Genomic DNA, 14,874 nt, shown 5'->3' with positions numbered 1-14,874 from the left:
TATGGTGTATTCACTAAACTCTGAACTGCCCACCAGCCTTAGATCCTAAAATGCATTTCTGGTAGTCTCAGTGCTTGATTGTAGGTTAGTTTTTTTATTCAAAAAATAAAATAAAAAATAAGGCGGGTACTTGGGGAGTCCTGTACCAGCAACCAAAGAAAAACAGTGTTTTTACAAAATATTTGGGTATACCTTTAATATCTGAATGCCAAAATGTAGGCAAAAATTGGGTAATAAAAAAATAAATAAAAACCAGCTCAGTTAAAGTCACATCAGACTTTAGACTGATTTTTGCAATTTGGATTTTATAAATTAAAGTTTATTGAATAAACCTGTTTATGGCTATGGACCATCCTTTGGCGTTGCTGGATGGAGGCAAGCTATAGGGGTTAAAGCACTGAATATGGGCCTGTTTAGCCGCAGATATCTTCCAGGGCAGATTCTGCGCCTCAGTGTGGAGCCAAATTGTTTGCAAGCTAAAAACACATGCCTTTTCCTGCATATGTCTCTAGCAATGTATTTCCAGCAGCGGTAAATACAAGTGTGAAGAAGATATTGGGACAAAGTACGTGGCTGTAGAGGTAGAGGAAAAATTACTTTGGGGGATGTTGGGGATATCCTGAAATGACAAGTGTAACTGTTTATCAGATGATAAAGTCCATGTCTGGCATACACCTCCAGGGTATGTAATCATCACTGAAATTTTCTTTCTACTGAAGCTCTAGGTATTTTTGCAGCCTAGCAATGCCCCTGGCAACTTTGGAAAGCGGAGACAGTAAAGGACTTATGTACATTTGCCACAAAGTTCAAAACATAGAATGCCATAGAATGTAATAGCTTCCGCTATAGAATCATGCAATGCGATGCGTTTAACATATAGCTTCAGCTATAAGGAATAGGATGAAGGGAGCGGATTGGCTGCTCGTTGTATATAATGTTAAATTAAATAAGTTTCATGTTTGCAGCCTTATCAGGGATAAGTAAATGCAATACCATAACAAGATCCCTAGTGGGTAGAATGTAACATATCATTTTAAAGCTGCTGACCCATTAAAAACAAGCAAAAAAATAAATTAAATAGAAATAAGGCAACCTAAAGACGAAAGACAGTTATTATGCTTGATTAATTGACGTAAAGTTTTTAAGGGGTTCATTACAGGTCCACTTTAGGCCTATGCATCGAAAGTACTTTTACAGACTTTTGCAACTGCAGCAAACACTGTTAATGAATCATATGTTAAATATTACTTTTAAGCTCTTGCAGGATTTCATTCCCGAATGACCACATTTGATTGACAACCGTGATCTAGTGTTTTGGCTCGAGACGACTAATGAAATAAAGTACACACAATGGGATATCATGCTCGGATAGGCAGACGTTTCACAAAGACAAGTTTATTGTCAAGATAACACAGAATCACTCACAAAGACATGATAAATAAGAACCATGACAGATCTAAATAAATATCAAATATCCATGTAACAGACAATGATTACAGTAACGTTATAATCCCTCAACTTGTACAGTTAAACAGGGCTGCCACATATTGCACATAAATATATGTGCGCTTTGGTGCCACGACATATACAGTGTGCATTAATATACTGTATAAATACTCATGTTCCAATCATTTACTCAACAAATGCACACACTGCTGATAAATAAGGGAGTGCCTTGAATGCAATAGACAATGTAAAGTGACTTTAGGGACATTCATTTAATATCAATTAATATTTTATTTTATTGCTTTCAACAATAACTTTGTTTTTGCTGAATTATTTTCAGCAATTAATAATTTTTTATGAATTATTAGTTTTTTTATTTTATCATCTTTCATACCATAAATCATGATAAATGCTGATGAATGTATAGCAATTTTACAAGACACTTTATTTAGAGAATCTCCCAAACAGCGTCTCCAGAAGCCAAATGTTATGGCTTCTTAAAGAAAAAGTATTATAAATGTATATCATTATTATTTAAAATAACGCTTACATGTACTACATCCTCTGTGTGCATTATTTTGTAATGCATACGTATTTTACTGCATTTTCTGGCTTATCAGGCCAAACACCCTGCAGGTAATCATGAGCTAGAAAGCCAGGAAATTCGGGGAGAGCTATTACCGTATATATCCATTACAATATAATGTACATGAAGGTCATACATGTGCTCTAATATTTTCAGTTATATTAACAAAGAATTGGTAAAAAAAAAAAAAAAAAAAAGGAAGGGAGGGAGGGGGGGGGGGATTAGGGGCACATCCAGATTTCTCAGCAGTGGTGCTGCAGTAAAGAATTTATACAAAATATAGATTAAGGAAGACATTTAAATTTATCGCCCATGTTAAATCTAGTGTAGGACCCACTGATACGGTTGTGCTGTGGCGTAGTGGTGGGCTTAACACAATATGGCCATATTTGATTGCTGGGGTAAGTGATTTAAAGTAGCCTTGTAAAATTAAAAACCTTTTTATGAGCGGTATTCCTTGATATGTATTTTATCAGTGCTATAAAATTAATTTCCATACATAAATTTGTAGAATCACGCTTGATCAGTAATGCTCAATATTGTAAAATAGGCCCCCAATTTTTTTTCCTTGCTTTTAATAATTGCAAGTCCATATAAAATGATTGAAAAAATGAATAAAATACATTTGTGCAGTTAGCGTTGTGCCAAGGCATGATTTGCTTTTTCAAATCTGAATTCATAAGTGCTTAAAGAACAACTCTGTTCAAGAAGGAAGTCAATTTCAATCCACCATGAAAAATATATACACATCACAAAAACGCACTAGCTCTGTAACATTTCACAGTGACACAGATAAATATTAGGCTTGATTTTCTTTCATCTGTGTTGGATGCTTATCCCTGAGGAAACTATGTCTAGTAAGAAATCCATCCATGGCCTAGGCTGGAAGTAAATGGATAATGCTGGTGTTTAACATTTCAAGGTAAATGTAGGGTGATGATACAGCCATCCTTTGAGGGATCCAGTCATCCTTGGCCAGATGGCAGGACTTGACTGCATAAAATAAACAAACCACACACAAATAAAAAAATCAATAAAACCGTAAGAAACTTTCAGAAGGAAATGGGAACTGTATGTAGGATACCATAAGGTAACCTACACATTTCACCCAAAACATAGAAAGGAGCACAAAAATAAGCAGAGGTTGATGAAATTGGTGCAGTTATATGCACACTGCCCTGAATGTCCTCATTTTTAGTGGTTTAAAATGTATCTGTTAGCTTGTTTAAGTTTTAATTCCACAGTTCAAAAAGTGCAAGACTGCAATATGTTCATGTATGCACCATAAGTGTACATGCAGACATAAAAATGTAAAGTGATAAAGTTCTTAAAAACAATTACATTCTGCTCAGTGCCAGCATGTAGATGTTCTTCTTCTGGGCAGCTCTTGGTAAAATTGCATTCTGTCACATCTGTCCTTTCCTTTTTGGCAGGTAAATATCTATTACCTGGTTCATAATGATCAGAGCAGGGTAAAGAGGAACGCAAAGGCAGACATACCACACAGGTCCCTTAACTTGTGCCTGAAACCAGTCTGAACACAAGCCAAATAGGACAGTACCAGTAGATAATAGATACACTATTAGGCCACATGTGGCATGGTATAGTTTAAGGCGAGATACTGCAGTGACACGGACCAGGCGGGGACACAACAATGCAAAGCCCCAGAAAGCCTGGCAGGATGTGGCAGCAATTGTGATAATGCCCAAAATGCTGTGCCAAGAGGTAAAGTGTGGTTGCTCACTACGGTTCTTGCTCCAGATAATGAAAGTCAGGCCAACACTTGCATACACAAACACAAATAATTGTGCCAACCAATGTAGTCGGGTCTTGGACGTTCGGGAGAGGGGGCAGAAAGGAGAAGTATCAGGAGACAACAGTAGTACGCCTTCAGTCATACACAGGCAAAACTGTAAACAGAAATGAGATTTCTAAAGATTAATACATGCAAATCTGTAGGGGTACAAAAAAACAATGAAATGATGGTTTGAAAATTAATAGAGTGTAAGGACAGAAAGACAATTAAGAGTTTAGAATTTGGAGATAGGAGTGAAAAATTAGGTAAAGGGTGCAAAAGAGAGGGTAGATCAGAGTGAAAAAAATGTAAGCATATGTTCTCTAATTAAACTAGATTGAATACTCACTGCGGTGGCCATGAAGACAGGATGCCATGAGAAGAGACCTGCACAGTAAAAACAATATTAAATACAGGGTTTCTGCTTAAGAAATATCTGAGGCAATGCATATACCGGTTTTATTTATATGTGCATAATACAGGGGCTGTGTACCTCACAATTTGTTCATCTCACATTGAGTCTGCATACGTGAATAGTACCAGGTTAATTTCAAAGGTAATTATAGCTGGATCATAGTCAGACAATTATCAGCTCAAATATTAACCCAAGTCAATTTTACAGCACCTCTTCCAGACTCAATAAGAAGTCGGAAATGTCCCTTGCCTCCTGATAATTTGATATATTAAGTTATATGTTAAGTATATGGCAACTGTCAAGAAATTACATTTTGAATCACCAGTGAAATCAACAGGGATTCAAGCTGGCCAAAAGCAGCAGGGTCATTGTGCGGGCACAAAAACATGAACTCTGTAGGCACCATTAACCTTCAGTGAATTGAATTGGTTATGGTGTCCCAATGACAATATATGCTCCATCTCCCACCACACCAAGCAGTGTGGGAGTGATTGTCTGCAAGCCCTTGTATATATATATTTATCATAGCCTGGTACCCCTGGCATGGCACAAGATGGAAACACAGCTCTGCTTCTGATATATTGTCATAGGGGTCCACCGGTCCAGGCTCCTGGAGACTGAAGATCTCGGCTAAATAGTGAGTAACTACTTAACTTTGATGCATCGCCCACAGACTCCAGGCACCATAACCACTCCAATCAGCTGGAGTGGGTAAGGTGCCTATGGTGTCCCTTTATGTAAAACATTTTCACAAAAACATTGCTAAGACCTGGAATTTAACAAATTAAACCCTCGATCTAAGTGTCTCAGGTTGTCTTAAAATAAAAATGTGCCACTGAGCTACGCTGAAAGCATAAGATGTGCATATTGTTCACCAGAACAATATAAATAGGAGAAATGTTAGGTACCCTCAAAACAAAAACCTTTTGGGTCAACATTGTCCTTCTATATGTTCATGGGGAAACTTGTGTTACTGTGTAGGGTACCTCATTTTACTGAACACTTATTTACATTTTTTTTTTATTTTTTTTTTAAATGTGCTTTTAAAATGTAAAGGAAATAGGAGAACAACAAAACTAGGAGAATAACAAAAAAAAAGACAAGTTGATTAGAAAAGCTGTTATTGTGCAAATACTTGTGAATCTGATTTACAGCTATTTTAATCTGCTGTCAGTGAATACACTAATAGTAATAATATGGATTTCAATATATGAAATATGGAGTGCTAAAAATTGTAACTATAAACACTAACTTCTAGAACTTTTAAGGGCACAGGTACTATGAGCCTTTGGGTGCTTTCCCAAGGTTTTCTGTCACACAGAATCTTTTGGTAAAAAATCAGGGCTTTCTCTGGCAACAAAAGTTTGGCCCTTTAGCAGAGGATTGAATAATATATTAGTTGTATTTTCTGTCCAAGATAAACTTTGGCTAACCTGAATCCGCTGCTCATAGCCTATGATGAGAAGAAAAGGTTGTCACAGCAGAAGTGTGGTCTAACTTCTGTCTTAAAGGAACACTTGAAATGTTGGTATGTTCCATTTTTATTTTATTTAGGGCTCTCCGTTGTTTCTCCAAAAAAATAAAAATGACTTGCCTTTAATCTAGCAGTGAGCATCTGTGCTCCTCATGGTGAAGCATTGGGACACAGGGATGCATGGATGGCAATTGCTGCAATCTACCTGCAATGTTTCTTGTATAGAAGCATTGAAGCCAGTGAAGACCTCGTTTTTGCTTGGAGTGCTCAGCACTTAAGAGAGTTGTACCCAAGGAGTTTTTATAAATGTGTATGTCACTAATTGATATTAAACATATTTAAGCTTGCATGATTGCTGTGTTATGTTGTTGGTGCAACCAACCTATTCCTGTAGTCTCTCATTTGGATCCTCTTGGTTGAAAAGACCCCCTGGTGCTGTATGACAGGTTAATTTTATGGAGATTTTTTACATAACAATTAGTGTTGATTATGTTAACGTGTTCCTTTAAAGGAACATTCCTACATCATAACCACTACAATGTGCTATAGTAGTTAATGTTGCCAGGCATGACCGGGTCCCCCAGTGTAGGTGGTCAAATTTCTAAGAACCACTTATCTGGGTCCTGCCAAGTGCCATCCCCCTTCTTCATTGAGTGGTGGAAGCGCTCTGCTCTGGGATTGCCTGGTTGTACAATTCTCAACCAATGAGCTGGTCCTGCATGGCAGGGCTTTGCTCAGGAGAGTTAACTGAATCTCCATGCAGGAGCATCTGGCTCTCACAGTAGAAGGCGGCCAGCATCTGGTGGACTCCATGCAAGTTGTAAAACCATTTAAAAAAAATGGTTTCAATTCTTACATTGGTGGGCACCAGTGCACTTCTGTCATTGTCACAATAACACTGTTGTGACTATGGTGTTTGGAGTGTTCCTTTAATAGAAGTAGTGATAGTATTTGTAACGGCCACCCTGAGTTAAGAGGGGTGTATGCCGTTGGAGACGTCCTCTTCCCTTGAGAGGACCTGTGCTGCAGATTCTCCAGATGTCCTCTCAGCCGAACCAGTAGTTGAAGGTGTAGTAGAGCTCTTACAAGAGCTAGTGAAGCAGGTTCCCTACAAGCAGGAGACAAGGCTAAGTGTTGAGGGTTTAGCAGATCTGAAGCTTTAATGAACCAGGCTGGCCTTTTATACACTTATTCCCAAAAGGTTACCACCCACGTGGACCTAGCTGGGCACAGGAAAAAACTGTGTATAACCAATTCATTCCACAAAATTCCTCCCCTCTGCTTGGGAGATAATTGAGTTAATTACAGTATCAACTCAATTATCTCTAAACGAAAAAATTAAAATGTTTTACCCATTTTCAGAAATACCCCAATATCACATCCAAACCCCATATTCTGATCGTCCATCATATTAAAAAATCATGTGAATCGGTTCAGGGGTTCGGGAGTTAGCTGGAAGTCCCATTTCTGCCCAGCCGCACACGAGGCTCCTGCCCAGAATAGTACCATGAATTCAGCTGGTGCGGTCGGTCTCTTTCGTGCATTATAAAATGTCGAACAACAGTTCACATCATTTGTGCGTTTGATGGTCGTGTGCCGCTTCATTCGTATAGAATTTCTACCGAATGCCGCCATCTTCGGATGGATTATCATGAATCTAAGTGGTCCTGGAAGTCTCAGCAGTGTTTGGTAGATCAAATGTCTGAAAATAGTTCCAGACACTCGACGACCAAATCCCGCTGGACGCGTTCGACAAAACAAGATGGCGCCGCCACGTGTTCGTGCATACGAATCGATTGCCACCCAGTGAACCACTTAGAACGTTGGGATGCAGTTTGGCACAGAGTCAAATAAGTCAATTGGCGGCACACAACTGGCTTGGGTGGTCGAACGGTCGGTAAAATGTTTGGTAAACAAACAAATTGACTACAGTTGGTTTGTTTGAATTCGTATCCACAAACCCCTGTCCAGCTACGAGTAATAGACTAAGTAGCTTATCATAGATCTTGCTTCCACTCATCACACAGGAAATAGAACACTGCTCTATAAGCAAAAAGCAGCCATATCACAACAGCTGCCACCAACAGTTTACACACAGCTCAGTTCATTGTTTTGTGAAGTGCGCCATGTGCGGAAATCTGCTGAGGGGAGAGATATCCTTATCTGTGCCACGTGAACATAAAATATAGATAAAACTGAAGAAATGTCTGACTGCCTTTCGGGATGACCCTACATACAGAAAAAAAGGCTTTTTTTGCAGAATGTTTTAAAGGGGAAATATCACTTCTCCCCTTCTATCTCCAGTATTTAACAAATATGTACTTGTGAGCTGTGAAAAATAAAATTAAATGTAGAAATCCACACTTATTGTGGAACTAGGCACGTCCATTTTGGCTCCAAGTTATAAGTTCTGTCTTGAACCCGGGAGACTACATAAAAGTATACAAAGAAATCAGAAATTAAACAATGTTTAATTTCTGTCTGTGCATTTGCAATGGGTCCCCTGGCTTTGACTGAACTAAAAAGGAAAGTGATGCAATTTGCTAAACGTTTAATATACATTTTCAAGAGAACACAGCATTACGTGAAAAAAAGGTTAACGTGAGTAATAAGTCATAAAGCTCGGTACATTAAACTCTCCTTTTCTCTGCAGACCTTCAAAAATCCATAAAAACACATTAACTCCTCATCCCCTATTTCCTTACTCTGCTTTTTCCCACCTAACAGCCCCCAGCCATCACTCAGGTACACACTGATCACTTAATTATCTTTATGTATATCTCCTTCATCCTTTTAGAATGTAAACTCGTTTTGGCAGAGCCCTCTTAACCTTCTGCTCCGGTATGTAAATCATGTTCTATTTTGTTTAGTATTTATTTAATTTACCTATTGCAGGGATAGGCAACCTTCGGCACTGCAGATGTTTTGGACTGCACCTCCCATGATACTTTGCCAGCATTATGGCTGTTAGAGCATTGTGGGAGATGTGGTCCACAGCATCTGGAGTGCCAAAGGTTTCCTACCCCGATCTATTGTAAGATCCTGTGGAATACGTTAGCGCTATATAAATAATTGTAATTTTTAATCTTTATTCAACAGTGTTATTTCAAGACAAATGACAGATGCCCTTTAAGAGGTAAGGCTGGAGGGGACAAGGACAATGCACCAATACAACTTAAGAATGTGAAACAGTTTTGGTGCTTAGACTGACCCTTTAAAGTGGCACGGTCATTGCCGAATCCCATGTTTTTTTAACCCCCCTCCCGACTCCACTACATCTAATTGTCCCCCTAGTCATCCCCAAATGCCCCTATGCCCCTCATATTACTTATTTTTTAATCTTTATTTTCTGCCCGGACCCAGGTTCTCGGCACCGCCATCTTTGTGTGGATATATGAAGTCGTCATCTGCCCACACTAGATAGCGCTATGAAATTCCTGCGCATGCCCAGTTAAAAATGTGGGCATGCGAACGGGAATTTCATCAATTCATGAATTCATCAGAAAGACTAAAAAATGAATAGAAATTTCAAACGAATGAACGAAGACCTCTTCGTAAGTTCGGTTTATTACAAGGAGGGAGCTACCGGCGCACAGCTCCCTCCTTGTAATATGTAAAAATAAAAGCGTCAGGGAGCAATGCCCCCCGCCATTTCCTAAGCCACCCCATGTCCTCCCTCACTCTATACCCATGAGTGGCGTGTGGGGGCCCTAAATGAAAATGGGGGGGACCTATCCTATTGTCCTTTCCCCCCGCCCTCAGACAATAGGTCCCTCCCCCCATTTTCATTTAGGGCCCCCACCCGCCGCTCATGGGAGGGGGCCGGTGGGGGGGACAATAGGTCCCCCTCCCCATTTTCATTTAGGGCCCCCACTCGCCGCTCATGGGTGGGGACCGGAGGAGGACGCTAGGTCCCCCCTTTAGTTTAATAGCCTGAATTGTGTCCTAACAGGAATGAACAAACTTTTCTCATTCTGTTAGGACAAAATTCGGTAGTTTCACCGGCGTTCTGTCTAAATGACAGGACGTTTGGGAATACTGACAAGAAGCATAGCGAGATCATGGAGGAAAGGTAAAAATTGTGGGAAAATGTATTTGAAACAGAGCACACTTTGCTCCTCCGCTGGTCAGAGATGGTCAAGCGTAGGACACCTCCATATGACAAAATAGTCCTTATTTTGTCTCATGTTTTAAAGAAAACTAGAGCAGACAGGAAGAAATGAAGATCAGATCCTGACAGAGTGAGAGAAGAGGAATCTATTGGGGAAAGGTAAGTTCCGTATGACAGTGCCGCTTTAAGATGTTCACGAAAGAGTGTAAAAACTGTCAAGAGTAATGTCAGCATGCTGTATCTAAAAAAGGAAACACTAATTTGTGAATGACAGCTGTATTTGTTTAGTTATTGAAATGGAAGATCATCAGAGGCCAGCAAGCAAAATGTGTTTCCTTGTTTATTTGAGTGATACTACAGCTAGTACAAGTTGTAACTTAAATAAAGCCATTTACCCATCTCCTGTTTATGTATACCTTGTAAAATGATGTTAAAACTACATGCATTGCATGTCAACATTTAAATGAACTCTGTCATAAATCTTTATTTTGATTTTTTTAAAAGATACAAATAATATAAGAAATTGATAGGATCTAATTCATGGAGAATTACATTCAGACCACATATTTATAAAAAAAAAAAATTGGGTAACACAGTTCTAACTCATAAATGATCTCTTCTGTACAACTCAGGGAAATATAATTTAGTCTGTAACTCACTGTTTTCAAACACCCCACATTACATATACAGATTCCTTTCAGACATAAATGCTGGAGATGTTTATAGGGGGTTGGCGACCTGCTTTCCATACTCTGTCCATTTTGAACTGAGCTTTACGGAATGAAACATTGTTTATTGGATGACAGATCTCTTTCTGATACAGCTGCACCTCCTAGCCCACAAAATCTCTGTAATTCTATGGTTAGTCAATGCATCCAAACAAATAATTTCATAGAAAAAGGTTATGCAGCCTTCATTGACGGTCTGGGTGGAAGCAGTAGGCAATATCCGTCAACTAGAGGCACTAATTCTTGTCCGCCCCTGAGTTCCCAGACTACACAATGTCAGCATATACCACATGTCACTAATGGGAAATGGAAAGATCTTTGGGTATAGAGTGCAATCAGTACCCATCCACTCCTATTATCACTGACAGATGGGTTTTCCCTCTAGGGTATGGGTTCCCAACTTTAGGTAATCCCTAAATCCTGGACTGTTAGGGGGTACTTGAGGACTGGGTTCTGAACACCATCCCATTCCTTTCTACTACTTCACAATGTTCCACTCACCAGGCATCTCCCTCCCCTCTCCCACACACACATTTACCTCTCTTATCTCAGAGAGAAATTTAATTTGTCCTTCTCTATCCCTCTTTAACTCACCTTTTATCCTTTTTTCATCCTTGCTTCTACTTGTGCACTACTTGTCCATGAATGTCTCAGATACGTCTGAATACAGATTACAGAAAACCGTTACAGATCACCTACTCTCCCTAAATTAAACAGATTATCTGTTATTTATACAACGATGAAGCTTTTGCTTTTATTAAAGAATTCTGAATTTAAAGGTACACTCCAGGCGCATAAAGCACTTTAGCTGGCTCCTCTTTTTTCATTTTACAAAAGGTGCACATTTCAATAGAAATTCACATTCTTTTAAATTAACCCTGTTACAGCCTCACCTGTAACAGGGTTATTTCCTGGCAGGCAACTGCTTATAGAAGCCGCCTTGCAAATACCTCTCATTGAGCTGCATTGGGAAATCTGTGGTTGGAAAGCCACAGAAAGTCTGGGAGGGGTTAGTAAGGAATGGCATGCAAACACTTAAGACAAGAGATCTGCAGACTTTCGCAAGCTCTTTTTTTATATATACCCCCAGTGAGAAAATGCTGAATTAAATGAATTAATGTTTTTGTTGAGGGGTATATCTACTAAACAGCGATTTTTAAATTTGGGCAGTGGAGTGTCCCTTTTACCAATGTCCCTTGACATTGTCATTGTACTATTTTATTGTTCTTTTTCTCTCTTATCTCAATAACACATAATTAAACACTCCAGAGTTATATATAAATGCTGCAGTGTTGTATTGCCTTTTTTGTTGTATTGCCACTGGGCACCTGTAGAATATTGCATATTCAATGTTTCTATTGATGTTTTATGGATGTCTGGATTGACATAAGTAACAGATGGTATCAATAAGTCACAAGGTTTTCTTATATGAGAATTCTGGAATGTGGATTGGGGGTCTTGTCCTTATATGGCTAGATTTATACTCTGACGTCAGTATGGGCACATCTATATAGTAACTGAACAAAGGGACACAAGGTCTCTCTCTCTCGGCTATCCTTCCTGTATAGCTATGTAACGATGTAACTCTCCCTTCAGGAGTCCAGCAATTACCATCTGCTGTTGAACATCCATGATCATTTAACATCCCTTGTTGTTTTATTATGTATCAGCAAATAAAAATAAACCGTAAGTCAGATTGCGTATTAGTACTTTTAATTAATATAGACGTATATTAATTGTGCGAGCCTTTAACCCAAGAAATATACATAAAATAATTATTCCAATCGACTGGAAAAAGACACAGAAGAAATGGAAATTATTACAGCACCCTTCCCTCCAGACATAAGGATTAACTTACCTCCAATCCAGTGGCGAGATCTTGGAGGAGGTAGAAGGGATCTTTAGGAAAGTATATATATTTTTCCCCCCCAAGACAATTTTTATTGGGAATGCACAGTACACAATATTCGATAGGCATGAAATTGACAGTAAGAGAATCATGGATAGAATAACGACAGCGTAAAAAGTATGTCTTTTAATATGTCATGACATGGATTTGACCTAGTATGTATGTGACTAGCAGCAGGCCAGCTTTAACTGATGGAAATTTTGATGGAGTTCCAAAAGACATTACATGATATTCACACCCATTTCAATCACTAACCAATGAGTGCAATTAGGTGGTTTAATAAAATCTACTTGTCATTATTACAAAATTAACTCATTTCTAACTGAGTCATGTCCACAGTCATGGTTGATACTCACTAGTCCCAGGCCGGGAAAGTATCACCATAAAGATGGTGAACCCGATAGCCATAACATGTGCCAGGAAACTGCTAAATCGTCGCAGACAAACGTAAAGCCAGAATTCTCCAACTTGTGGCGATTCAGCCCCCAGGCGGGAGTGCTTCATTAGAAATTCAGGCATCACCCTACAAAACAAATGATATGCATTTATAAGGTTTACAGCAAATGCCGGTTTGATAAAATAAAATAAACAATTACATGTATATGGAGTGTGCTGAACCTTCTAATGTTAAAAGGGCACTTCAAGCTCAGTATATTGGAAATGGTATAAAGAGCCTGTTGGCACTATTCCCAGGGTTTATGTTAATAATTTGAAAACCACCCGGGCTCTCCTGGTGCATACAGTCTGGTCCCTCTGATGTGACTTGCCAAATGTGGAAGTTGTATCAGATTAGACACAACAGAGACACTGGGCATAAGGGACCAGGAGTCTGTGAAATGTTCTGAAAACAATCTCTTACAATCTACGGTGGCACCCACAGATTCCTTGCATCATAACAACTACAATGGCAAATATGGGTTATGCTACTTAGAGTTACCCTAGAAGTTCATACCCTAAAATCAGTGAGGGCTGGCAGTATACCAAGCAACAGAGCTAGGCTAGATCACTTGTTTTAGCGCAAATTATATTTAAAATCATGCCAAATGACCAGCTCTAGCTGTAGTTGCAACGGTCTCCTTATCATAAAGTACTTCTGCCAATTAACCCTGGTAATGTAGCATTAACTCGCAGTATCAGCAGTACTTGGGCTGAGCCTCTGCCGGCACAGACCTCATCACTGTACTGTTCTAAATACATCAAACTAAATTATGGTAAATGGGAACATTTGCAACAAAACAGAAGCTATTTAAAACTCTTCTTTGCAATTTTTTGGTTTAAATGTTACAATTCAGTTCTTAAATCACAAAACTTTACCTGTTAATACATAAAACACTCATAAATATCCCACTATGAATCTGGGTAACATAGAAACATAGAATGTGACGGCAGATAAGAACCATTCGGCCCATCTAGTCTGCTCAATTTTCTAAATACTTTCATTAGTCCCTGGCCTTATCTTATAGTTAGGATAGCCTTATGCCTATCCCACGCATGCTTAAATTCCTTCACTGTGTTAACCTCTACCACTTCAGCTGGAAGGCTATTCCATGCATTCACTACCCTCTCAGTAAAGTAATACTTCCTGATATTCTTTTTAAACCTTTGTCCCTCTAATTTAAGACTATGTCCTCTAGTTGTGGTAGTTTTTCTTCTTTTAAATATAGTCTCCTCCTTAACTGAGTTGATTACCTTTATGTATTTAAATGTTTCTATCATATCCCCCCCTGTCTCGTCTTTCCTCCAAGCTATACATGTTAAGATCCTTTAACCTTTCCTGGTAAGTTTTATCCTGCAATCCATGAACCAGTTTAGTAGCCCTTCTCTGAACTCTCTCTACGGTATCAATATCCTTCTGAAGATACGGTCTCCAGTACTGAGTACAATACTCCAAGTGAGGTCTCACCAGTGTTCTGTACAATGGCATGAGCACTTCCCTCTTTCTACTAATACCTCTCCCTATACAACCAAGCATTTCCTGCTGCTCTATTACATTGTCTGCCTACCCTTAAGTCATCAGAAATAATCACCCCTAAATCTCTTTCCTCAGATGTTGAGGTTAGGACTCTATCAAATATTCTGTACTCTGCACTTGGGTTTTTACGTCCAAGATGCATTATCTTGCACTTATCCACATTAAATGTCAGTTGCCACAACTCTGACCATTTTTCTAGTTTACCATTTGGATTATCCCTCCTGGAACATCAACCCTGTTACATATCTTAGTATCATCAGCAAAAAGACATACCTTACCATCAAGACCATCTGCAATATCACTAATAAAAATATTAAAGAGAATGGGTCCAAGTACAGATCCCTGAGGTACCCCACTGGTGACAAGCCCAAGCTTCGAATATACTCCATTGACTACAACCCTCTGTTGCCTGTCACTCAGCCACTGCCTTACCCATTC

General features: G+C 39.0%; 2 protein-coding genes across 3 annotated transcripts in view; one reads left to right on the top strand and one right to left on the bottom strand.

The window, feature by feature from the left end:
• Positions 1–14,874, top strand: part of SORT1 (sortilin 1) — a 530,048-nt gene that overhangs the window by 338,731 nt on the left and 176,443 nt on the right. The gene's annotated exons all lie outside the window — the stretch shown is intronic.
• Positions 2,248–14,874, bottom strand: part of LOC134608746 (probable transmembrane reductase CYB561D1) — a 62,859-nt gene continuing 50,232 nt past the window's right edge. Inside the window, exons 2-4 of one of the 2 annotated variants that reach the window (XM_063451833.1) lie at positions 12,821–12,987; positions 4,177–4,214; positions 2,248–3,942 (exon numbers count right to left, since the gene is read on the bottom strand). In XM_063451833.1, the coding sequence (XP_063307903.1) occupies positions 3,439–3,942; positions 4,177–4,214; positions 12,821–12,987 (709 nt within the window). In that variant the 3' untranslated portion in view covers positions 2,248–3,438. The remainder of the gene's footprint in view (positions 3,943–4,176; positions 4,215–12,820; positions 12,988–14,874) is intronic. The other variant, XM_063451842.1, reaches the window with a different exon arrangement.

The sequence above is a fragment of the Pelobates fuscus genome, chromosome 1 (genome assembly GCF_036172605.1).
Source record: "Pelobates fuscus isolate aPelFus1 chromosome 1, aPelFus1.pri, whole genome shotgun sequence".
NCBI classification, from domain to species: domain Eukaryota; kingdom Metazoa; phylum Chordata; class Amphibia; order Anura; family Pelobatidae; genus Pelobates; species Pelobates fuscus.
Note: the sequence above shows the minus strand (reverse complement) of the source record. Positions and strands in the feature narration are given on the sequence as shown.